This window comes from Benincasa hispida, chromosome 1, assembly GCF_009727055.1.
Source record: "Benincasa hispida cultivar B227 chromosome 1, ASM972705v1, whole genome shotgun sequence".
NCBI classification, from domain to species: Eukaryota; Viridiplantae; Streptophyta; class Magnoliopsida; order Cucurbitales; family Cucurbitaceae; genus Benincasa; species Benincasa hispida.
In genome coordinates this window covers 50,886,134-50,912,711 of record NC_052349.1, presented here as the reverse complement: position 1 = coordinate 50,912,711, position 26,578 = coordinate 50,886,134, and the positions used below count along the sequence as shown (strand labels likewise).

At 32.7% G+C, this 26,578-nt stretch overlaps 1 protein-coding gene across 1 annotated transcript; it reads left to right on the top strand.

Moving 5' to 3' along the window:
* The first annotated feature begins 19,516 nt into the window (after window positions 1-19,516).
* LOC120072321 (putative methylesterase 11, chloroplastic) lies at window positions 19,517-22,579 on the top strand. The gene is made up of 5 exons (XM_039024790.1): window positions 19,517-20,052; window positions 20,766-21,002; window positions 21,279-21,422; window positions 21,653-21,784; window positions 21,907-22,579. The coding sequence occupies exons 1-5, from the start codon at window positions 19,702-19,704 to the stop codon at window positions 22,183-22,185; spliced, it is 1,143 nt and encodes a 380-aa protein (XP_038880718.1). The 5' UTR covers window positions 19,517-19,701; the 3' UTR covers window positions 22,186-22,579.
* The last annotated feature ends 3,999 nt before the right edge of the window (window positions 22,580-26,578 follow it).

The following is a 26,578-nucleotide window of genomic DNA, read 5'->3' as shown; positions in this document are numbered from 1 at the left end:
CAAGAATGGTATCTATCAGATATGAAATTGAGAAGTTCGATAGTAAGACAAACTTTGAACTATGGAAAGCGAAGATTAAAGTAGTCTCGGGACAGCAGAAGGCTCTCTTGGACATTATGGACCTGCAAAGTACCCTGAAACACTTTTTGAGGCAGACAAAGAGACAATTGAGGTAAACGCGCGTATGGAACCATTGTCTTAAATGTCACAGACAATGTTTTGAGGCAGATTGTAGACCAGTCTACTGTTTATGCCCTGTGGAACAAACTGAATGAGATATATCTCAAGAAAGACTTGCCCAACAAAGCTTTCTTGAGGGAAAGATTTTTCACCTACAATATGGATGCAGTTAAGTCCCTCATGGATAATCTGAATGAGTTTAAGAGATTGTCTTCTAAATTAAGATCAATAGGAGATAATATTGGGGAAGAGAATGAGGCGTTCATATTACTAAATTCTCTAATAGAATCTTTCAAAGATGTCAAGATAGCCATGAAGTACAATAGAGAAAGAATAACCACATAAGCAATCATATCAGCTATGAGAGTTAGAGAACTTGAGTTACAAATGAGTAAGAAGGATCAACAATGAGGTGAAGGTTTGTTCTCAAAGGGAAAGAACAAGAACAATGGGAAGGGGAAACAAAACAATGGTGATAAGTCCAAGATAGAGTGCCATTTTTGTCACGAAATGGTGCACATGAAAAAGGACTGTTATGCCTTGAAGAGAAAATTGAACCAACAAAACAAGGGTGGAAAACAGACCGAGGTTGTTGTAGGGGAGAATTCCCTTGTCTATTCAGATGCATTGGCTACTACTGAAGAATGTGGAGACCAGAATACTATGGAGACTCAAGATTGGGTGTTAGATTCTGGCTGCTCAATCCATATGACACCATCCAAGGGATGGTTTTGCACCTACAAGAAGTGAGATGGTGGGCTGATCTATATGGGAAACGATAACACTTGCAGAGCTATTGGAATAGGGTCTGTGTCTTTGAAAATGCAGGATGGTTCAGTGTAATTGATTAGAACCGTGAGGCATATTCCTACTTTGAAGAGAAATCTCCTATCTTTGAGGATATTCGATGTCATAGGCTGTGAGTATAGGGGGTGGGAGGCACTGTTGAAATAATTAAGGATTCTAAAGTAGTTTTGGTAGTAACCAAGTTGAATAGTTTATATGTCATCAAAGATGTGCAAATGGCACACTCGGCCTTGTTGGCAACCGATGAAGAACCCACAGAAGATGAGTTATGGCACAAAAGACTTTCTCATATTAGTGTGAGGGGGCTGTAAGTGCTCTCTAAACAAGGGATTCTTCCAAGGGGTGTTGAAGACAACCTTAAATTCTGTGAACATTGCATATTAGGCAAAGCAACAATACAACACTTTCCCAAAGGACAACACACTTTAAAGGAAATCCTAGAATATGTGCATTCAAACTTGTGAGGCCAACTCACTCTCCATCTCTAAGTGGAGCAAGGTACTTTCTTTCATTTGTAGATGATTACTCAAGGAAGAGTTAGGTTTACTTTTTAAAATCCAAAGAAGAAGTGTTTAGTAGATTTAAAGAATGAAAGACCTTGATTGAGAAGCATACCTCTAAACAAATTAAACATTTAAGAACTGATATCGGTTTAGAGTTTTGTGGAGAGGAGTTTAACTTGTTTCGTAAGGAGCATGGCATAATAAGGCATAGAACCATGAGGTACACACCTCAACAAAATGGAGTAGCTGAAAGATTGAATAGCATAGTGCTGGAAAGAGTAAGATGTCAGCTGTCCAATACCTAATTGCCAGAAAAATATTGGGCTGAAGCTATCTCCTACACAATATACACTCTTGATAGATGCTCACATCAATCCATAGAGCTGAAAACTCCTGAAGAGAGGTGGACAAGGCAGCCACCTAAGCTGGAACACTTGAAAGTGTTGCATCAAAGCCAAGGGAAGCTGAAACCTAGGGCTGTAAAATGCATATTCTTAGGCTAGGCTGTTGTATCCAATTGAAAAGAGGTGTGTGAATAATCGAGATGTGGTTTTTATAGAAAATGAGATGTTCATGATGTCAGAACAACCATCTTCTACAATGACAAAGACTAGTAGCACAAGATTTGAGGTGGAGCCTCAAAATGATCATGGAGCTTCTACTTCCTCTCAAAATCGAGAGTTAGAAGGTGATGAGGCTCCTGAAACCAATAAGCATGTGTCAAGTGAATAAGTTGAGACACATGGAGACTTACACAATTACTCATTAGCAAGAGACAAACCTAGAAAAACTATTGTGCCACCTGCTAGATACCAAGAGTTTGATTTTGCTAGTGTAGCATTAAGTACTACCATTTCTTTGAGTAATAATGAACCTACCAGCTTTGAAGAAGCAATAAACAACCTTGTTGCTAGACAGTAGATTGAGACAATGAATGGTGAAATGAAGTCCCTCAATCAAAATGACACTTGGAGACTAGTACCTTTGCCAAAAGGGTACAAACCTATCTCATGCAAATGGATTTATAAATTTAAATAAGAGATTCCAAGTGTGCAAAATTCTAGGTTCAAGGCTAGGTTGGTTGCTGAGGGGTTCACTAAAAAAAAAGGTATTGACTACACTGAGGTATTTTCTCCAGTAGTGAAGCATACTTCCATTAGGCTGCTCCTTTCCTTAGTTGTGCAAAAGAACTTGGATCTAGACCAATTGGATGTAAAGAGAGCCTTTCTAAATGGGCTATCGAATAAGACAATTTACATGAGGTAACCTCAAGGTTATGTGAAAAATGGAGAAGAAGACCTAGTGTGTTTGTTGAATAAGTCTATATATGGCCTCAAGCAGTCACCAAGATGTCGGTATGAGAGGTTTGATGAAGTGATCTCCAAGATGGGGTTCAAAATAAGCTCATATGACTGGTGTCTTTACACAAACTTTAGTATCTTCAAGGAACCGGTCTATCTACCCCTTTATGTAGATGACATGCTGCTAGCTGGGAGTTCCAAAGACGAATTTAGGCAAGTTAAAATGCTTCGTAAGAGAGAGTTTGATATGAAAGACCTGGGGGAGTCAAGGAGGATCCTAGGTATTGATATTGAAAGAGACAAAAAACAGAGCAGATTGCTAGTTAGTCAGTCTGAATATTGTTCCAAGATACTACAGAGGTTCGAAATGGAAAGTGCTAAACCAGTCGACACTCCTCTTGCACCTCACTTCAAGCTTTCAGCAGCAAATAGTCCAAAAAGCATAGATGAAGAGCATTTATACCATATGAAGGTTGTTCTAGATTCCCAAGCAGTGGGATCGCTGATGTACCTTATGACTTCTACAAGACCAAACCTATCATATGCAACAAATATGGTCAATAGGTACATGGCAAACCCTGGTCAAAGATATTGGGAGGAAGTCAAGTGGATACTGAGGTATCTATGTTCATCCAAGGATGCAAGTGTCTTATATAGAAAGAATGAACCATTCAATGATGAAGTATATGGTTATGTAGATGCAGATTATGCAGGGGATTTGGACAGAAGATGTTCTCTATCAGGCTATGTTTGCCTATGGGGGAACAATTTGATAAGTTGGAAAGCAAGTTTGTAGCCTGTTGTGGCCCTTTCCACAACAGAGGTTTACTAAACAATTTCGGCATAACACAAACAAAGGTCAGAATCTATTGTGATAACCAGAGCACAATCTACCTATCTAAAAACCAACAGTTTCACAGCAGAACCAAGCATATTGATATTAAATATCATTTCATCAGACAGGAGATTGAGAAACGAGAAGTCGAGGTAGTGAAGATTCATAACTCAGACAATGTAACTAATATGCTAAACAAAATTGTTCCATTAAACAAGCTTGGCAAATGCTTGAACCTTCTTGGGTTCGAGTTACTTGAAAAAGGTTAGCTTAAGTCAACTCAGTAAAGCAATGAGGGAAAGGTACTCTGGATGCTTACAAAGGTGGAGATTGTTATAGAAAGACTCGAAATCTAGAAAAACATCGCAACAGGTAGTTGAACCGTTGTCGACATCTCTCTGTTATATGTTGTAACCACCAAAGCTTCATCATTGACTATAGTATCTGCATATAAAAGGAAAACGAATGTGAAATTAATGGAAGAAGAGAGAATAAGAAAACGAGAGAGTAAAACATTCGTTCTGTAATACTTTGAAGAAGTAATAAAAGAGAACCTCTTGATTTGCATAGTGGACGTAGACCTTTTGGCTGACCACTTAAACTCTTGTTTCTTTTCTTTCTAACTCTACGATCATTTAGTATTTACTACAGTATTATTTACAAGAATGTGTAGTTCCTATTGCATCGTGTACTCAATCGTTTAGCTCGTGTCCAATCGTCTATATGATTGTTTAGCTCTTCAGCTGTCGTCTACACGATCATCTAGCTCCAGTCAATTGTCGTCTACACGATCGTCTAGTGCTTCATCCAATCGTTTACATAATTGAACTATCGTTTAGTTCTTGGTGCTTCGTCTACACGATTGAGCTGCCGTTTGGTAAACGACTGAAAAATCCCAAGGCTTAGTATACTACCTCCACTTACTCTTAATTGTTATTGACCATTATATATGAGTGATTTGTGATTGTGAACGTTTTGTTTTGTATTTAGAAAACATTCTCTCTAATAATATTGTCCTCTCTCTGTTCCGTGGACGTAACTAACACCCTGTTAGTGAACCACGTATATATGTTTGTCTATACTTTTTTTACATTCTTTTGTATTCTCTAATTGTCGATTTCATAACATTACAAATATACAATTAAAACTCACATTTGAACCTCGAATCCAAACTACGATTAAGGGATAAAATAGGGTGACTTTTTAAAAAATAAAAATTGCAAGAAACAGATTGTGTGGAAATTATTTATAAAAATAGAGGGTTTTTTTTTTTTTTGGAAAATTATTTCAAATGGTATAACTGTTGAAAATATTGACAAAATATAGAAAAATTTTCGAATTATCAATGATAGACGCTGATAGACACTGATAGACTTTTGTCAGTGTCTATCAATGATATTGATAGACACGGATAGAAGTCTATCACCGTTTATCATTGATAGTTCTAAAATTTTATCATATTTTGTATATATATTGATTTATTTTTCTATATTTAAAAACATTTTTTTTTAAAGAATAGGTACAAACCCTTGTTTTACTCTTATTAGGTTCAGTCAAGTGAATTGTAAATACTTTTTCTTAATCTTCCTTTGAATTTCGCCTTTATAGGAGACGGAAACTCCCATTTTTTTTTTTAATTTTTATTTTTACATTTATATATTCGTTTCTGATGCAACCATTTATTAAAATATATATGAAAAAGGTTGTTTTTTCTTTTATTTTATTTTCATCTCTTTATTTTCATTTATTTTAAACCTTCTTTTCCTTTTCTCTTTTTAATCTATTTTTCTTTAGAATTAAATAATTTTTTTTCACTTTTTTATTCAGTACATTGAAGCTTTTTTAAGATTAAAATAACAATAAGATGCCTTATTAATTGTCCAATTTTATGTTATATATATATATATATATATATTTTATAAAGCTTTTGAATTTAACAATTTATAAATTTCAGTCATCTAAATCACTCAAATATAAATTTATAGTTTTAATTATGAAATATAAACAAGAATTGAATGTCTTCTCTAAAAATGTTGTTGATGTTGTTGATGCCAAAAAAAGAAAGATCAACTATAAATTTGCTTTTCATAGTACAAGTGTCTAACTTGAGTGTCATATCTTTCTTGATACCACATTAGTTCTCGATTCCTTATGGTACTTGGAATATTCTCTGCAGAAATACAAATTAGTTGTTGATCTTTTTTTTTTTCATCAACAACATTAAGAACATCTATTTGGCAAGACAGTTGTTTCTTGTTTATATTTTATAATTGAGATTTTAGGGGTCATGGGCTCACCAACCTTTTAAGTTGATGACATTGTATAAATAACACTATTCAAGTTTGCATATTTATATAGTAACTCAATTTTTTCCTCTTTATTTACTTTTCATATTTTAGGAACTCCATTTACCCTCTATTTTTACTTTTCATTTCATTTGGTAACTTACCTTTCTCTCTTTTTTTACTTTTCATATTTATTGGAAAACTTCATCTTGATCCTCTAAACACAATTTAACATATTAACTATAGGTTTATTAACTCCATTCAATGGGCCAAATGGCCTCTAAATTTATATTTGAATGATTCAAATGGCTTAAATTTATAAAATTATTGAATTCTAAAGTTTTGTAAAAAAAAAAAATATATTTATTTTTTTAACATATAATTAGACAATTAATGTAACAACTTATTGTTAATTTATGTTTTAAAAAAGTTTCAATGTCCTGAATAAAAAAAAGGTAGAAGAAGTTATTTAATTCTAAAGAAAAATAAACTAAAAAGAGGGGGAAAAAATAAGGTTCAAAATAAATGAAAAGAAAGAAATGAAAATAAAATAAAAGAAAGAAACCTTTTTGATATATATACACACATATATGTGTGTGTATATATATAAAGATAGCGGATTGCATAAAAATGTATATAAATGTTTCAAAAAATGAGTTTCCGTGTCCTATAAAGACCAAATTCAAAGGAAGATTAAAATAATAAAATATTTAGACCAGTTTCTTGTAAAGACTGAACCTAATAAGACAAAAAAAAATTGCCTCTATTTTTACAAATAGTTTCCACACAACCTTATTTTTGCAATTTTTTTCAACATCACCCTATTTTATCACTTAATCATAGAAATATTATACTATGAGACTGGTTGAGGTACTTATTTGAGATAAAATATCTGAAGTTCATGTCTATAGAGTTCATATGCCTGTGTAGGTCATATGTCTGTGTTTGAGATGTAGAGTTATTTAGTCTGAGTTTATAAAACTTTTCTTCTTTCTTTCTTCTTTCTTTCTTCCTTTCTTTTTTTTTTTTTTTTTTTTTGGTAATTAACAATAGTCAACTCATGACATTTCTTGTAGAAATATGGTTAAATAAAATGAGAAACCAAAGAGAAATCAAAACTTTTTATTCCTAATTTTTCTCCATGAATTTCATTATCTTATTCTTTTTCTTCTTCTTTTTGTTGTTGTTCTTTATTTTTTACTCTGTCATGATTTTTTTTAATTGAATCTCCCTCACCATCTTAGCAACCAAGAATGTCACCACATTTCTTCAACAATTTCACTTTCAATTTCTCCAAATTTGGAGGATCATCAGAGAACAAATCTCTTTTTTTCACTAATTCTTGCTAGAAAATGTGTCAAGAAAAAATCTTCATTTTATGGCTTTGTTGTTATATTTTACACACTTTTCAACTACATACATATTTTTTGTCTAAATTTTCTTAACACTCATTTGATATGTGAATTCAATTAAATAAAAATATATTTTATGAAATTTTACGTATAAATATTGCTATTAATGTAGACAAAATACTATTATTTATATAAGCAATAACCTTACAACATACTTTAAGAGTCACTAGTCTCATAATAATCGAAAGTGGTCGTCGAAGTTGATTGTGATGGAAATAACTTTTGGGCTTAGGCCCATAGCAAAAGTTAACAGAGTGGGAGAGCTTTGTCCCACATTGAAAAATTTAGCAATCTTAAAGGGTATAAATATGAAGACATGCTAGTTATGACTCCAAAGTATATGCGGTGAAAGTATAACCTTTTCACATTAAATGATCATTTAAATGATTTCCTCTACATTAAATTTCACTAAAGCCCACCGCTGCACAATTTAACTAAAGCCCCACAGCTCAACCATACAAATCAAAGTTCAAGACCGTTCATAATATATTAAGAGTAACACTAAGTTAAATCAATAACACTTATTGATAATTGATAAAAACATTAATAACTATTTAGATTCTATTCACGACATCTATTCTAACAATCTGAAAGTAATTAGTTCCATTTGTTGATCAAGAATGGTAAGGTCCTCCCCTATCTTTCTAAGCTCGAACCACATCAATGGTCTAAGAAATTATTGATTTTTTTTCGAGTAGCTAGAGATCAATTATATCCTCACTACAAAGCACCAACTGGTACCGAAAAGGTGACTGATATCTTTGATCCAAAATCCTCCAAAGAACCCTTGATGTTTTCTGACCAACTGAAGCAGTCCTCCATGATCGATCTTGATAAATATGAGAAAAATAACTGAACAGTTTGTGGCCATTTGCTGACAATAGATTCAATGTTTGATTTGCTCGTGGTCCAAAAGTCAGCAAAGGTAATTTGGAATACGCTAGACATCTGACATGGAGGAGATGATGCAGGCGGCAAGAAGTAAGCCGTCAGCAAATGGCTACAATTTCATGTGATGGACAAGAAACCTATAGTATTAGATTCACAGATATGAAAATTTGGTGGCCAACATTCTGTCCGAGGGCATGAAAATGTGTGAGGTTCCCCAAACAAATGTGTTGCTCGAGAAATTTTTCCCATCCTAGAGCGACTAAAGAAACCACCTAGAACAAAAAAAGAAGGGCCTAACATTCCAAGAGTTGATTAGTCACATGTGCATGGAAGAAGCCAACAAGCTAAAAGACTAATTTCTAGAAATTTGAATTCAGTTAATGCTAACTTGATTGAATCTTCTACTATTAATAAGGATAGGTTCAAAAACCACAAGATGCGGTCTGGAAAGAATAATTCTTTCAAAAGAAGGGACATCACAAAACTACTGGTGGGAAGATTGTAAAACAAAAAAATAATAATTTGCTATGTCTGCGGGAATCTGGGACACAAACTCTACCAATGAAATCAAAGGAAAGGAAGGCCAAATCAGCAACCCGCCCCACAAGCTAATCTTGCTGAACAAGATGACATAATAGTTGCAGTTGTAGAAGCCAACCTGATGGAAAACAAACTTTAACTAAATTCTAGACACTGAAGCTTCGAGCCACTTCTGCTCAGACTGAGAGCTCTTCCATAACTACAAGAACACTACTGATGGGAAGTGTGTGTTCATGGGTAATTCTACCACAGCAGAAGTACTTAGAAAAAGGAAGGTTTTTTTAAACTTAACCTTTGGAAAGAAATTATCCTTAAGTAATATATTGTATGTACCTTCCTTACGTAGGAACCTTGTGTTTGGGAGTCTATTGAATCAGGTCAGGCTTAAGGTTGTATTAGTAGGTAACAAGGCTGTCCTCATAAGAAAATGGAGATTTTGTTGGTAATGGGTATCTAGCTGATGGACTTTTTGTATTGAATATTGTTCCTATTACGAATATGATGAATACAAGTGCTTCTAATAGTTGAGTCTCTTGATATGTGGCTTGGTAGACTGGGTCATGTGAATATTGCATCGGTTAGGAAACTTAAGAAATTAAAACTAATTAATGCATTTGAAACATATGAACCTAGTAAATTTATTGTTCCTGTGGAAACAAAATTTATCAATAATTCTTTTAAACCCATCATATCTAGAAGTATAGAATTGCTTGAACTGATTCATTCTGATTTTAGCTAATTTCAAAAGCACTACAAGTAGATATGAAAAACATTACTACTTATCTTTTGTTGATAATTTTTCTAGATATACCAAAATCTATCTTTTAAAATAAAAGATAAAGCTGGTAGTATGTTATTAAAATATAAAGTAGAAGTAGAGAATTAGTTAGATAAGAAGATTAAAAGGTTAAGTTCAGATAGAGGTGGTGAATACAGTGATAATTCCCTTAAAGAGTTTTGTGAATCAAATGACATTATTCATGAATTTTCTGCACCTTATTCACCATAACAAAATGGTATAGGAGAACGTAAAAATAGAACTCTTAAGGAAGGATCAACACTATGTTGTTAAGTTATGGATTGTTTAATAAGATGTGGAGGGAAGCTATGCTTTCTACCTGTTTTATTCTTAACAGGGTACCTCACAGAAAACTGAACAAAACACCTTATGAACTTTGGAAAGGCTATACACCTAATCTCACTTACCTGAGGGTGTGGGAATGTTTGACTAAGGTACCATATCGTGCATTCAAGAAACCAATGGTAGAATATAAAACTTATGATTGTGTGTTTATTGGTTATGCTCACAATAGCGTTGCATATAGATTTATGTGCCTAAATGATAGATCCATATGTAAATATAAAGATGCATAATTCGTTGAGCATATTTTTCCATTGCAAAGGAAAAAAAAACTGAATATATTAGAACATCTAATTATGAGAATGTATCTGTTTCTATGCCTTCTTCGTCTTATAGTATGCATGAAACTGAAAATAATAATGGTTTTAGTGGTATGCATGAAACTGGGAATAATATAGCTTATGGTAGTATGCCTGAAACTAAAAATATTTTACCTCTGATAGAATGCATGATATAGAACCTACAATAAGTAAGAGACGGAGAAATGAGAAAAAATTTAGTCCTGTATTTTTCACTACCTTTTTAGTTGAGAGGCCAAATGATATTGACTACCAATTTGCATATATGTATCTAACAAATGAGGTTCCTAAAACTTACCAAGAAGCCTTAAATTCTATAGACATTAATTTTATAGAAGGAAGCCATCAAGAGTGAATTGGATTCTTTAACCATGAACCAAACTTGGGACTTAGTAGGTCTCCCTAAAGGAAGTAAACTTATTAAATGTAAGTAGATTGTCAAAAGGAAAACAAGGCTAGATGGTTCAATTGAAAGATACAAGTCTAGATTAGTAGTAGTAGGTTATACACAAATACGAGGTATATACTACTTTGACACGTACTCCCCTGTAACAAAGATAGGTACAATTAGAGCCTTGATTGACTAGTTGCCATCCATGGACTTCTAATTCACCAACTAGATGTAAAAACAACATTCTTCAACGGTGGTCTAGAAGAAGTGATTTATATGATATAGTCTGAAGGCTTTACAATTGTCATTCAGGAAAATAAAATATATAAACTTAAAAAATCTCTTTATGTCTTAAGCAAGCTCCCAAACAATGGTATAAAAAAATCAACGACACTTTAATAAACAATGGATTTAAGGTGAACTCCTCTAATACATGTATTTCTTCAAAGTTGTTTGTGAAAGAGTTAATAATAAGCATGCGGAAGCAATTTGGATCATAAGCATTCTAATTGTATTAATTTTGAGGAATTAGCATGCACGTTCATATCATAAATTTAGGGTTTTAGAAACACAATATTTGTAGATCTCCAAATTGGTCCAATCCTTTGCATGATTCTGATCACAAACTTATCGTGGACCACCACTAAAGTCTTCTTCGCTATTCTTCGGTCTTAGAACAAATTGTGGGATCCAAATTGTTGTAAATTGAAGGGAATTTAAAGAGTTTGAAAGGTTTGATGTGAAGGATGTGGTGAGAACTATTCTCTTTAATTTTCCAAAATGCATAACTTTTTTCTCATCAATTTTCTTCTACTTAAAGATGAAATACATGTAATCTAATTGCATGATCAATTGACAACAAACACATTAAAAATACGTGGGAAATGAGGTGTTAATAGTGCAAGATTATGAAAAAACCCACTAACTTAAATTGAATTTAAAAATTCAATTAAAAGAAATTTCAATTTTAAATAAAATTAATTGAAGTAGTTAATTTAAAATAAGATAATTTCTTTAAAAATCAAATTTAAATAAAATTAATTCTAATAATTAATTTTAAATAATTAAGTAAATAATTTACTTAATAAGATTAATTTAATATCCAGTATTAAATTAATAATAAACATCAATTCCAAACATGAATCCCTATTCATATATATAATATTTAAATTATATTTAAATATTTCCAACTCTCTAATATGTTTAATTATATTGTATATAATTAACACTTAATCCCTTAATCCAAATTTGAACGTTTCAAATTCTCATCACACTGTTCTAAGGTTTAGTCCGATATGAGCTAGCAGTTGAACCTATTGGACCTATAGCTCATAAACTCCAACGATCCAAGATTAACCGGCTAAATCCAATTAACCAACATTTGTTAACTACTGCAACACTTCACTAAAACCTAGTAGCTCCACTCTTCTCATTGTAGATATATTTCTATCCACTTGATTTAACCATAATCAGTAAGTCGATCATTCACAGGTTGTTCGTAATAATAGCTGGGTCAAAATTATCATATTACCCTTGTAATTACATCTTGTTCCTTAAGTCCCAATAATCCTCTATTGTTTTGTGGTTCAACTACCAAATCGAGTCCCTCTCGGGTCAATAAGAGGGTAGGACCTCTTGTTTAAGACTCAGAGTTAACATTTAAGAGAACAACCTATTTACTATCCCTAAAGTTGGGTAGGAGTGAGTTCCATCTTGTAGGACTATGTCCCAAGTTATCTACCCGGTCTTTCTCCTAAAATGGGAGGCTTATTGAGTCGGCAGTGTAGAGCCACTCTCACCCATGTAGATTAAAGGATAATCCCAAATGAATAGGAGTTCATAGTTAGCTCAGGATTAAGATCGAGTTATCTAGGTCATCAGATGGAAATAGTCAGTCTTATCTGTAAACAACGTTATAAAGTAAAAGTGACTATTTCGTGGTCTAGTCTCATGCAAACTCATTGCATAGGATGCCTCCACTTGCATATCTTCACATGAACAATTTAATTACATCGTTTGTATCAAATACAAAGTGGGACACATCCATAGTGTCTCCAGGTTAAGGTATCCAACCTTATCTCTATTCTATAGATCATTTTGGCTACTACTCGAACTTGATCTACTTTTATGTCTCCACATAAAGTTCAAGCATTCTTGCTATAGCGAGATGTTTTTAATTTATTGGATTTAGAGTTAAAAGGTGTAGTTCACATATTCAATAACATTTTTATTGAATAAACCTCAATAACGATTTTATTATAAAATAAAATATGTTTAAAGTTTACAAACCACAAGTTTTAGGATATACAACCCTACAGTTTGGAGCCGAGTGTGTGATTATATATTTATATGTAATGATATGCTCATCTTTGGAACAAACATAGAGACAACAAGTAATACAAAGTTGTTATTATCGTTGCATTTTGAAATGAAAGATTTAAGGAAACTGACATAACTTGGTGTTAAAATTAAGAAAAACTGAAAGTGGATTTCTTTGTGTCAATCACCCTATATTGAAAAATTATTGAAGAGATTTGACTGTTTTGATGATCCTTCTATAATAACTTATTATGATGATAGTGTTAATCTTAAGAAAAATAAAAGCAATAGTGTGTCTCAGTTTGAATATACAAAGATCATAAATGGTGTTATGTTTCTAATGAACTATACTAGACTTGATGTTGCATATACTGTGAGTAGATCGAGTAGATATACACATAAGCCTAATAAAGATCATTAGGGTGCTCTTCATCATCTATTGAGATAATTTAAGGGCACAATAAACTATTGTTTGCATTTCAACAAATTCCCTAATGTATTAGAACGTTATTGTGATGCAAATTGGGTAACTGATAATGATAAGATTAGTTCTACTAGTGGATATCTATTTTTACTCAGATGAGGAGCAATATCGTGGAAGTCTTCGAAACAGACTTGCATAGCTAGATCCACCATAGAATCTGAATTTATTACTCTATAACTAGAAGGGCAAGAGGCTAAGTGGCTTAGGCGGCCTACTAGGGGATATACCATTGTGGTGGGGGGAGGAGGGAGTGGGGCATCATTACCAGTCTCTGTACACTTTGATTCACAGGCTTCCATAGGTATTGCCAAGATTAATGTATATAATGGCAAAAGAAGGCATATACATTTTAGACATGGAGCTATTAAACAATTGTTAAAGGGAGGAGTTATTTCCTTGGAATATATGAGGTATGAAAAGAATTTTGCTGATCCTTTAACTAAAGGCCTAACAAGGAAAATCATTTTAGAATCCTCAATGAACATGGGGCTTAAACCCTTATAATTATCCGTTGGTGGTTTGTTGCGATAGACTTGATGGTCCATAGTCCTTTGTCTAGATGGTTTGATGCGATAACCCTGATGGTCCATAACCCGTGGTGTGGGTGGTCCTAGGATGACTTGATGGATAATAGTAAAACCTTTTAATGATCCATAACCATTTTTTTGGGTGGTTCTAATATGGACTTGATATATAATGATGGAATCTTCATAGCTCAGAATTTGAGTGGTTTGTCTTTGACAAACTTGATGAAGATGGTCCTGACATGGACTAGATGACTAAGTCTTCATAGCTGAGTTTTGAGTGATTTGTTTCTAACAAACTTGATGAAGCATCTGATGTGATAGTGAATGTGTGGCCACCCTCTATGAAAGAGTTTAAATATCTCCTTTCAAAGATTTCATGGTGACTGAGGTTTATGTGCATGGCCATAATAAGCACACTCTATATTGTAGAATCAGGAAAAAGACTAGGAGTAAAACGTGTTTTGAGGGCTCAACCAGTATTATTGAAAGTTCAAGAGATAGCTCAATTTATCTAACAAGGTTGTTGCCCTACTTCACTATGCATCAATTAAAATCATTAGATATTGATGTTTAAGTTTGATCTCCTTTCTTAGCTCAAAATAGTTTTTTCAATTTTTCTTTTTAATTTTTGTTTTACTTTTTAACTTTTTCGTAATAGTCATTTGGGGGAAAATGTTGGAAATGATTTTTGGGCTTAGGCCCATAGAAAAGGTTGAAGGAGTGGGAGAGCTTTGTCCCATATTGAACAATTTAGCAATGCCTAAATTGTATAAATACCAAGATATGCTAGATGTGAGTCTAAAGTGTGTTGGTGGTGAAAGTATAACCCTTTTACTACATGCGCGCACTGCCGCTGTTCGATCGGATGGGCAGATTCGGGTTCGGATAACCGTGCTTGCGCGCAAAAGAACTAAGTTTTTATTACTTAAAAGTTTAATTTTTTTTCTTAACCCGTTTTTATCTACAAAAAAAGAAAATTGAACAACGTTTTTGCCCGTTTATGCTTGTTTTATGAATGTTGTTTATGCCCATTTTATGAACTCTGTTCATCAAAAAAGCTTAAAAGGGACAAAACTATTTGCATTCTGGCATCCGATTGATTTTCTTCTCATCTATCCATATTCTTCTCTTCCGTATTGAGCAACTTTTCTTCTGATTCTAGTCCTTTTTCCAGCGAGTGCACACCTAAAATTGGAGGTTGTGTTAATCTTGGGGAGCAGCCGACATAGCGATTAGATCTATGGTCGGGTTGTAATTGCTTTTAGGGCAGTAGTTTATCCACGACATCTATTCTAACAGATTATCGATGATAATTTTCTCTGGAGTTTTATAGTTAGATGTGGTTGTCAAAGCCTGATGTTGGTCACATGAAGTTGGTATTGGAGTTGGTGGTCGGAGTTTGTTGTCAAAGGTCATTTTCGGAGCCCGGAGTTGGTCGCGCGAAGGTGGTCGTCGAAGTTGATCATCGAAGATGATTTTCGCCGGAATTTGTAGTCGGAGGTGGTTGTCGGAGCCCGAAGTTGATCGCATGAAGATGGTATTAGAGTTGCTTGCTAAATTTTGTCGTTGGAGATTGTTATTGAAGCTTTGAGTTGGCCGTTAGAGTTGCTCGCTCAAAAGTGGTCATCGAAGTTAATCATCGAAGGTGACTTTGATCAAAGATTGTAGTCAGGGGTGGTTGTCGAAGCTTATAAAGGTGGTTGTCAGAGTTGGTCATCGGAGTTTGTTGTTGGAGGTGGTTGCCGAAGATTGAAATTCGTCGGTGGGATTGGTTGCGCAAAGGTGGTCATCAAAGTTGGGTCATCGCAGTTGTCAATGAAGGTTGTTGCTGGAGCTCGGAATTGGTTGTTAGAGTTGGTCGTGTAAAGGTTGTCAGAGCCTAAAGTTGATCACCGGGGTTGTCATTAGAGATAGTTATCGAAGCTTGGAGATGATTACGAGAGTTTTCATCGGAGGTGGTTGTTGAAGCCCGAAGACAACGATAGTCGCCAACAATGATTGATGAATGGAGCCATTGAAAACATAGGAAGAAAGGAGAGTTGGGGTGAGTTGGTAAAACATTTAAAATTGGCGGGTCAAACATTGAGTTGGTATATTATACAACTCAATTCAACTCATGTTGGTGAGCCAAAAATCCCTATTATGTGTACTATTACTATCCAATAATTTAAATATAGAAAATATTCTGAAAATGATTGTTTAAAAAAAGCAACACTTGAATTTGCCCTTGTAAAACTTATACAGCTAAATTATATATATATATATATAAATAAATAAATAAATATATATATATATATATGACAGAACTAAATTCTCGTTTTTCTTTTAATGTATTTTAAAAAATAAAATATAAGAACTTTTCAAACTTTATTTCTTTTTGACGGACACTTCAACTTTTATTTTATTTTTATTTGTTCAACTTGTTTCCGGCATTTACGTGACAAATCGGCGAATAGTACTCTGCATCCCAAGTCAAGACTGGTTTGGTTCATCTATAAAATCACAAATATATATAATATTTGTTTTTGAAAAATAAATAATAACCCAAGTGCTACGGCAAGTGTAGTGATTTTCTTTAGTTCCTTTATCTTCACATTAATGACTATTTGATCTCTCCACGCTAAAAAATATTTAATACATTTTTAAATTTTTAATTTTATGTTTAACAATTCTTTAAAACATTGAAAGGTAGGTAAGAAATCTCAAAACTTTCAATTTGATATATAATACGACCTAAATTTTTAATTTTGTGTTTGAATGAAATTCATACATTTTATATTTTAAAAAAATTTCAAACGTACTACATTCAAAATTGGAAGTTATAGTCCTCTTCAACATAAAAATTTAATTAATTTTTCAAAAGTTTTGAATATACGAGAGACGTATTAGACACAAAATTGAAAGTTTAGAAACATATTACACATTTTCTTAATTTCAGAACACAATTATTGTTGATGCCAAAATTTAGAAAAGGAAAAACACACATGATCTTCACGTGACAACAATGAAAAATTTATAATTTGGTGAAGAACGTAACCTGCAAGATGAAAAGATATGTACATCTGTTTGCCATAGAGACTTCCATACTTAAATCAGAAAGTGTATCTACGTAATAAGTAGAAAGTTTGAGTATTAAAATGGACTTCCCTCTTGAACTATCATGATGCCTTTATAGATGAGTTTTAGAGCATGCATGTTTGATATTTTTATTATTATTTTTTTAATTCTTCTTTGATTCATTTTAATTTTTTTAAAGCAAAATTTAAGATATTTTTAAATTTTTTGAATGTTTGTATATATTTTATACATACAAAAATTTTCTCTAATTTAGCAAAAACTAAATGCACAAAGTAACCAATATACGGGATAAGTTCAAGAATAGTGTATTTTTTAAAGTAATAACAAAAATATGGTATATAGGAAAGAAATTACAAAAGTAAGGTGGAGGGGAAAAGTATTGACAAAAATAGGGTAGCAAAATTGTATACCCCGTACACAATTTTTAACTTGTGGACGGGTCCACGAGTTCCATATTTTTATTATTTTTTTTATTGCTTTTTGATTTAAGTGGATACACAGGGAAACAAATCTATTTGAATTTCACGATAAAACAAATCTATGTGAAAAAAAATCTACTGTAAAATAAATCTATGTGAAGAAAAATAGATTTAGCTTTGTGACTGATTCAGTTTTTATTTTTTGAATTTCACGTAAAATATTATCCGAAAATGTAAAAAAAAAAAAAAAAAAACTAAAAAATAAAAGAAGAAAATAGAAGTTGGGGAAAATGTAGAAAAAAAATTTAGAATTAATTCTGGACTAAAAATTTGATTCAATTTTTATTTTAGTTTAAAAATTTGAATTTCACAGTAAAAAAAAATTAAAAAATTAACCTTAATTCGTTACTAGAAATTTGATTCAATTTTTATTTTACTATAAGTCTTTGAAAATTTGAATTTCATAGTAAAAGGTTCTTCGAAGATGCAAAAACGCTAGAAAATAGAAGTTGGGAGAAAATGTGAAAAAAAAATTTAGCTTTAATTCGTGGCTGGTCTTAAATCGTGGATGACAAAAATCGTGGACCTCGTCTGCGATTTCACAACTCTATTATTGTCAATAATTTCAAATTAATCATTTGTCAATAAATATTAAAATAACATTATTTTTTTAAAAAATTCCCAATATACCGACAAGTATATTTTAAAATTATTTATATTATTTGTCGGCAACATGACTCATTATTCTCAACCCCAAGATGGAATATTCAAATTCCCACCCACACCTTTTAAACTTAAAAAGAAAAAACAAAGATATTTATGTTATCCTCATACAATTAAAGTTCAATGGAAGGTTAAAATACCATTCATATCTCTACATTTTAAAACTCCTCTAATTCTAGAATAAATTTTAAATTTAGCAATTCAAACTTATTATTTTTTTATTAAATTTGGTTAAAGATTAATAATAGCTTTTATGCATGAAGAATGATTATATTTCCAAAATTTATAATAAAAAAATTAATAAAAATAATTTTTTTTTAAGATTACAGTGGACAAACCATAGGGATTAAATTTGTCAAAATGAATTAACTCAACTTACATAAAACTTTTATTTTTAACTTCTAGGTCAGAAGCTTGATTATCCTGCTCTACATATTATAAAAAGATTAAAAAGGAAGGCTATTCTAAAGTTTATTAAAATTTGGCTAAATTATATAAAATAGCCTAAACTTTATACTTTGTGTCAAAACTATACTTCAATTTTCAAAAGTTTTAAAAATATGCTTGAACTACCAAAATGAGTTTAAAAATACCTTTACCTTAGTTTTGGATGGAAATCATTAGTGTTTTGTATAAAAATACCCCTGAACTTTTAACCGTATAAAAAGTATCCTTAAACTTAAAAAAAAAAGCTTTAAAAAACCATTAATACTGTTTTGTTTCTTTATTTTCTTTCTTTTTTCTCCTATCGCTTCTTCAATACCCTCTTAGTTACTCCTCTTTTTGTTTAATATTTGACATTTGCTTATCTTAAAATAATAATAATAAATAAAAATGCATACTTCAATTATAGTATATGAACTATAATAAGAATAAAAAGAATAATGGAAGCATCCAAAGATATTTTTTTTAAAGTTTAAAGGTAGTTTTGAAATATTTACAAGTTAAAAAATATTTCTGAAACAAAACTCTTTTGAAAGTTTATGGGTATTTTTGATCGAAAGTGTAAAGTTCAAAGACATTTTTTATAGTTAAACTAAAAACCATCATGAGTTGACCTATTCCTAAGAAAAATGTTATGAGTTTAATAAATGATTAAGTGGTCATAACTTCAATCAATGGTGACTATCTCGTTAAGATTTATTGTCAAACGAGTTTTTTTAACAACTAAATATAATAAGGTCAGGCAGATTGTCGGTGATATTAATTGAGATATGCTTAAGCTAATTTGAATTAATGAATATATTAAAAAAAAATATAGAAAGTATAACTAAAAATTGATGAAAGTATAAAGTCCACTAATTTTTATGGTACACTACGAATATTGAGATGGAGTAGAAAAGTGAAAAGGAAAAAGGTATATAGTCATGTGTAACAACACGCAGAGCCGAGGGCAGCCATAATTTTGTATCAGAAAAACAAAGAAAAGCTCCAACCGAATGCCTTTCCCTTCGACACAATCAATACGATCCTCATCTCTCATTTCTTCGCATTGTCCCCATCAACACCAAACAAAAACACCCCAACACTTTTCTTAGACTCTGTTCTGCTCTGCATGCGTCTTCAATGGGGAATCTCTGCGCCACATTCTCGCTGCCGAAACCACCGGCCAAGCATCTGGCCAACACCTTCCCCGACCCCCCCTCTTTGTCCATTTCCAGCAGCCGATGGTCTCGAATGCGCTCTTCATGGAGAGAGAAGACTGGAGACTCGCTGACTTCAGAGCAGGCTTTAGAGGCAGCGGCGGTACTTTTCCAGAAACGTCCACTCGATTGTCCTGTGTCGTTTGATCGCTCTACTTCGCTCCGGCAGCCAACCTCTGGTAAGAAGAGTCGAAACGCGTTGCCGCGGAGTTCGAGTTCTCGAGCTCGCTCTCTCACTGACCCTTTACTTCAACCTCAGCAGCTTGTTAACCAGGTTCATTCAGTTTTAAATTTGATTGTGTGACTGTGATTGGTATGGATGATTGGGGATTCAATGTTTGATTGCTGACGGATGAGTGTTGATTGAAATTTGTGTTGTGGATTGTGAAATTGTGCATCGTGTTTGGGGAATTTCAATTTTTTCGGTGTGGGAATTGAATTGTTTTTGAGTCAGTTTTGCGCCATTTTAGCGAAAAATTTAATCGATTGTACCCTAGTGAGAGCTTCTAAAGATTCCAATCGTTCAAAGTACGATGAAGTGAATTATCGTTTTTCCATGCTGTATTTAATGAATAACTTCGTTGTAACTGTATGTTAAATTTAGACTTGTTTAAACTACGAGGATAATTGAAAATTAATTTTGGCTAACAGAGGGGAAAGAATGATAGTCTTAATTTTTGTTTACTAATTGCTGCATTTTCCTCTTTGAAATTATACATGATGAATTAATTATATATTTGTATGTGTTTAATTCTTACGATTTCAATTTAGAACCAGAATGAGTTCATTAATATAAAGGAGACAGGAAACAATGACGTTTGTATAGATGAACTTCTATGTCAAGTTTCTAAACCAACTAATTGGATTGGTCAAATTATCAATAGAGTTTTGCTGATTGTTTGTCTTTTTCACATATTGTTCCAAAATGTTATTTTCTGAGTTTCCTACCAAAAGCATTTATGGTTCTAATAAGTTTCAAATTGACAGGACATAAAACTAGATGACTTGGAAACAAATCACTTTGTTCTTGTCCATGGAGGTGGTTTTGGTGCTTGGTGTTGGTACAAAACTATTGCTCTTCTTGAAGAAGCAGGTTATAGAGCTACGGCGATAGACTTAACTGGTTCAGGAATTCATTCATTTAATCCAAATAGCATCATAAATCTCTCCCAATATGTGCAGCCGCTCACAGATGTTCTTGAAAAGCTTCCTGCTGGCGAAAAGGTTTCCATCCTTTTAACCCAATTTACTATAGATATATGTTCTATAGGCATTGGTATTCATACATATACGTGCTCATGGGTGTTGAAAATACACGAAGAGTATTAAATTTACTTGAGCACAATTTTTGGACGAACTCTCGAGTTTAGTGGTGATTTAACAAAAATATTATTGAGATAGGTTTTTCTTTTTCGATTGTCTTATTTTTTTATTAAGCTATCGTATTTTGCACTTGACTCCCTCGAAGCTTAATTTCTTTTATCTTCTTAACATATGTAGGTTATCCTAGTTGGGCATGATTTTGGTGGTGCTTGTATTTCGTATGCAATGGAATTATTTCATTTCAAAATTGCGAAGGCCGTCTTCCTTGCTGCAGCAATGTTGAGTGATGGGCAAAACACTCTTGATATATTCTCCTTGCAGGTACTCTCATTTCCTGATATAAATGATTTTGTAGCTTTAGACTTGAATGTATGTAGAAAGTTGAATTTCATATAAAAGACTACAAATTGGTATGAATGATTAACTTTCAAAATTTTAATTGTTGTTTCTCTTCATTCTTGTTTTTGGCTTTTATTCAATGCTACTAGACGATCTTTTTGCACTCTTCCGGTCATGTTATTTTAGTTTAGCTATGCTTGAATCTGTACTAGGCTGGTTCGGACGATGTCATGCGACAGGCTCAAGTCTTTGTGTACTCAAATGGCAACGACAGCCCTCCAACAGCTATTGAATTGAAAAAACCATTGTTGAAGGACTTATTCTTCAATCAAACTCCAGCCAAGGTAATTAGTCTTTGTTTTTCGTTCCATACTTTATAGCAAAAGTCAGTTGTATACCCTTCGATTTCGAGAAGGGAAAAAAAAGAGAAACTCAGTCAATTGATCATTCCCTTATCCTAATTCAGGATGTAGCTTTAGCATCTGTTTCGATGAGACCGATACCCTTCCCACCTGTGTTAGAAAAGCTATGCCTTTCAGACACCAAGTATGGATCGGTGAGACGATTTTACATTAAAACACTTAACGACAACGCCATAGCTGTCCCAATCCAAGAGAGTTTGATCGAAAGAAACCCTCCAGAACAGGTCTTCCATCTTAAAGGTGCAGATCATTCCCCTTTTTTCTCAAAACCTCAGGCTCTGCATAGACTATTGGTAGAAATCTCAAAGATCCAAAGATCTTAGAAGCCAGTCTCTCTCACCAGCTAGATAGATAGATGGGTTGCATTGAAAGTTTCTTCAACTTTTGCTTTTTTGATGTCCATGTGAATGAATAAAGTTGGTGGGACTTCACTGCAAGAGGATGAAATGAAAGGGCCTGATCTTGCCACCTCATTTTCTATTTGTTTCTTTATCATTTTTTTATTTTTACATTTATTGAAAAGGCAATGAGGTCACAAGATGAGAATCATCTGGTCCCAAAATGGACTGGTTTATTGACCATAATTGGAGAATACAGCCCAAAATTTGGGTCTTGTTACCTTTTTATATTGTATTGAACTCAATAATATGAATGCAATTGGAGCTTTGAAAGAAGTTCATAATACAAGTTAGATGTTACTTCCTCTTGTTTCCTGAAGTTTGGTTTCTAACCATTTAGTTTTTGAACTTTTAATTTTGTAAAACAATTTAGTTTTTGAATTTTACTATGTAACGATTTAGTCATTGTACATTAAAATTTGTAACACCTATCATAGAAATTGGTGTTAAGATTTAATGAGATTTATTGCATTAATAAACTGGCGAACTAATTAGAGACTCGATATTTTATAAAATACAAAGTCTACATCATAAAATAATAAAAATTGACATTTAATTTTGATAAATTTGTTTATGTTAAGGATTAAATTGTTATTAATTTAGAAGTACATGGACTAAATTGTTATATACCAAAGTTTAGGGATTAAATTGTTATAAAATTGAAAGTATAGGGACTAAATCGTTACAAATCAAAGTTTAGAGACGAAATTGTTAATTTTATGAGAGTTTAGGGACCAACTTTGAAGAGAAGATAACTGATAGTTACATCTTATCCCATGAAGGTTAGTTTGGTTAAAGATTGAACAATATTATATCAACGAAATAAATGAAGCACGTTCAGAACTATTTTAAAATTTTCTTTGCAGCAATAAAACTTCCATGTCCAAATGGAATATAGGGATTCAAACCTCTAATTTATTATTTTACTTCATTCTTTGTTGTCGATCCAAATAGAAAATTCATGTGGGATTTCTCTAGAAAAGATGTAGAGACAATGCTAAAAAAAATGCATTCAATAAAAGTCTTAGATCTTAACGGAGTCACTGTTTAATTTGAAAATAAACATTGAAATCTGGTTGGGGTTAAAATAGTGGACTATCGATCAATCAATTTGTACAATGTGGTCTTTACGATCATTACCTAAGCTATTACAAATCGATTGAAGTGAGTCTTGGAGTCAGTATTTTAGTGGAGCGATCGACATTTATTCTATGACACCTCATTTTCTAAAATGTGTGCTCCTTAGCTTTGAGTGCATCTATGCCATTCAAAGCTAGACACTTGGTAATTAAGGTAGGAAATTACCAGGTAGTGCCCTATTATTTTTCATCTTCTCTATGTAGATGATTTAGTTTGATCTATTTTTGGTTGACTAGGAAAGATTGCGATCCAATCAAGCAAGTTTTGAATACATATGAGATTGCTTCTCACCATGTGCTGCGTGATTTATGCAATACTGTAACTATATTGGTCAAATTTTCATATACTGATTGAGTGTTCTTCGTCCAATGGATTAATTTTTTTAGGTCATTCAAGTACCTTGAATGATGTTACCTAATTTTATTTTTAGGGAGTAAAAAAAATTCAAAATATAGATATGATTAAACAAACATAAACATAAATGAGAAATGAAGACGCAATAGGAAGGGGACCGTAGGGAATTGACCTCATCACTTGAGCTTGTTTTGATTGTTAACTTCAGAAAGGAGCTAGTTTTATTTCTCTAATTTCACTTCTTTATTATGTTTAATATGTTTAATTATCTATTTTTGTAGAACTCGAGTAAATCATGCATTCCAGATCTTTACATACTATTCGAGGTTAATTTGAAGATGTTGGGAGTGATACCAAGCACCTGAGGCTTCAAGGAGGTCAAAAGAAAAAAAAAAAAAAAAACTTCAAGAAGCATGGCACCGCGATGCGAATTCTAGTAGCATCATAAGGCAAGAGTGTTGTAGTGTTGCCTTAGAGCGCCACGTTGCTCTAGACATCTTCGAAAACACCAGACGGATGTGAGAGCATCACAAATGTCGATAGAGGGCTTTTTAGGGCATTGACATCGCGACACTACCCCTTAGCACCACGACGCCGTCACAATTTTATATATATCTATTTTCAAATTTAAGGTTTTTAAAGGTTAGAACTTATGGAGTTCGAGAAGGAACTTGGAAGTCTTCTTCTTGCTCTATCTTTCTTGCAATTTTAGGTTAGATTTCTCTTTTATTTTGGGTCGTGATTAGGCTTTGGATTCTCCCCTCTTCATTTCATCTATGGATTGATGAGGTAAGTTGTTGTTTTTATAGTTTTTGGGAGCATGAATTTATGTAATTTTTGTGACATTTTTATTGCTTTTGGATTTATGTTTTTTTTTTAATCTTGTTCATATGATGTATGTTTGTATGTGGACTGACTCCCCTATCATAGATGTATGCCTTAGCTATCAATTTGTGGCTTGCATGCTCTTTCTTTGTTCATCTAGATAAAATCTTAAGTGGCAAAAATTGAATCATCTATGCTAGGAATATAGGCTACCCATAGACCTTGACTGCATGTTAAACCTAGGTTCAAAAATTAATTGGTTAGTTAATTAGGCCACCTAATTGGTTAATCACACATTGTAATCCTAAATCGTAATGTAAATATGAGAATTCTAAATAGACGCTTTCAAACCTTATAAGATTAAGACATTTAGTTTAATTGGGACTTAGTTTTTTATTAATAATTTGGGCACTTGCTTGGTTTAATTCAGCGAGTTGGCCTACCTGTAGCATCATTGAGTTTGGTGATGCCAAGTCAATCATTGTGTACATGTAAATTAAATGTGTGTTCAATCAAGAGAATTCAACGTACAAAAATTGGATAGAAATCATTCTTGCTCCTAGAAATAGAATTTTCAATCTTGAATTATATTTACCCATTTTATCTTTTGTCTTTATGCATTTATCACACTATTTACTCCAAATCTCCCCCCTCCATTTATTGATACAACTAGAGATTGACTTAACAAAACTCTATCTTGCGCTTCCTTGCAGAATAACCTGAATTTGTCACTTGTACTACTCAGTAATATGTGTTGTAGAGTTTAGTGATTATAAATGTTATTTGATTTGGTGGAGAGAGGTTTACGATACCCTTTCTTTAATCTACCATAATCAAGAATGTACGAATGTTCTTGTTAACCATAAACCAATAATTTAAAGGTAAAAAATGATTTTCTTAAGCTTAATTTTACTTCATGTAAAGTTATAAAGGCAACATTTTTGTTTAGTTCTTAATAACATGCAAGACATGAAGTAAAATCTTGGTGGGTTTAGCCAGAGGAGTTGGGAAGTAGAAATTGTAAACTCTACTCCTTGTTTGGTTCAAAGAGTTGGTGGGACCCACTACTAAAAAATATTAATTTAATATTTTATCAACTCCTTACACTGTGAACCCAGGAGTTTCACATCTCCATAAACTTTATAACTTTTTATTTCTCACTATTCCACTTCTTATCCCAAACACCTCTAGGTAATGAGTCGAATAGTGAGCTGCAAGAATTTGTGAAGTCTATGGAGTTGTGAACTACTGAGCTTACACTGTAAGGAGTCTTGACACTTTAGAGTCTTAATCATTCCCGCTGTAAAAAAAAACCCTTGTCACACAATTCATTTATTTTTCTAATCTAAATACTTCTTTCATAAGTTACAATTTAAACCAATCAAACAAGTAAACTTCGACAAATGTTACAAGCATTAAGAACATAAAAGCATAAATAACTATTAGGCACAAGTAATCATCAACTTAAATATAATCAAAACAAAAGTTCAATGGCTACATCAATCCTCTGAGTAAAGAGTTTAGCAACTCATTATCACTAAAATGAACTCTAGACTATAGAATAAAAAAACCCAATAATAAGTGTTACAAGATAGAAAAGAGAGAGATTATTGTCACACGTCTCTCGATCCACGTTTTCTTGACGGTTTTCATGTTTGTGAGCCTAAAAAATGTCTATTGGCTTCTAAAAGGCTTCAAAACTCCTTAAATATCAAAAGAGGGGTTAGGATTTTTACTCTCCAAAATGGTCCTATCTGTGGCTCGTTTAATGCATTTTAAGTGTTGAGACATTGTTGGCAACATCTTAACATCGTCCTCTTAGGTTTTTTAGATGAGACACCTCTTTTATATGACTTTAACTCCTCAAAATAAACTCATTTTGCTCGTGTTTTCACTCAATAACTCTAGTTTGCATCAAATGCTTGGAATCAATAAATCGTACAAATAATCTTGTGCAAGCATCAATAAAAGCCTCAAAACAAGCATAAGTAAGCCTAAG

Excerpts from the sequence above, each read along its gene's own strand:
- LOC120072321 (XM_039024790.1), top strand. The coding sequence starts at position 19,702 with ATGGGGAATCTCTGCGCCACATTCTCGCTGCCGAAACCACCGGCCAAG. Across the intron at positions 21,003-21,278 it reads AGCTTCCTGCTGGCGAAAAG|GTTATCCTAGTTGGGCATGA; the intron begins GTTTCCATCCTT and ends TAACATATGTAG. Across the intron at positions 21,785-21,906 it reads TCAATCAAACTCCAGCCAAG|GATGTAGCTTTAGCATCTGT; the intron begins GTAATTAGTCTT and ends ATCCTAATTCAG.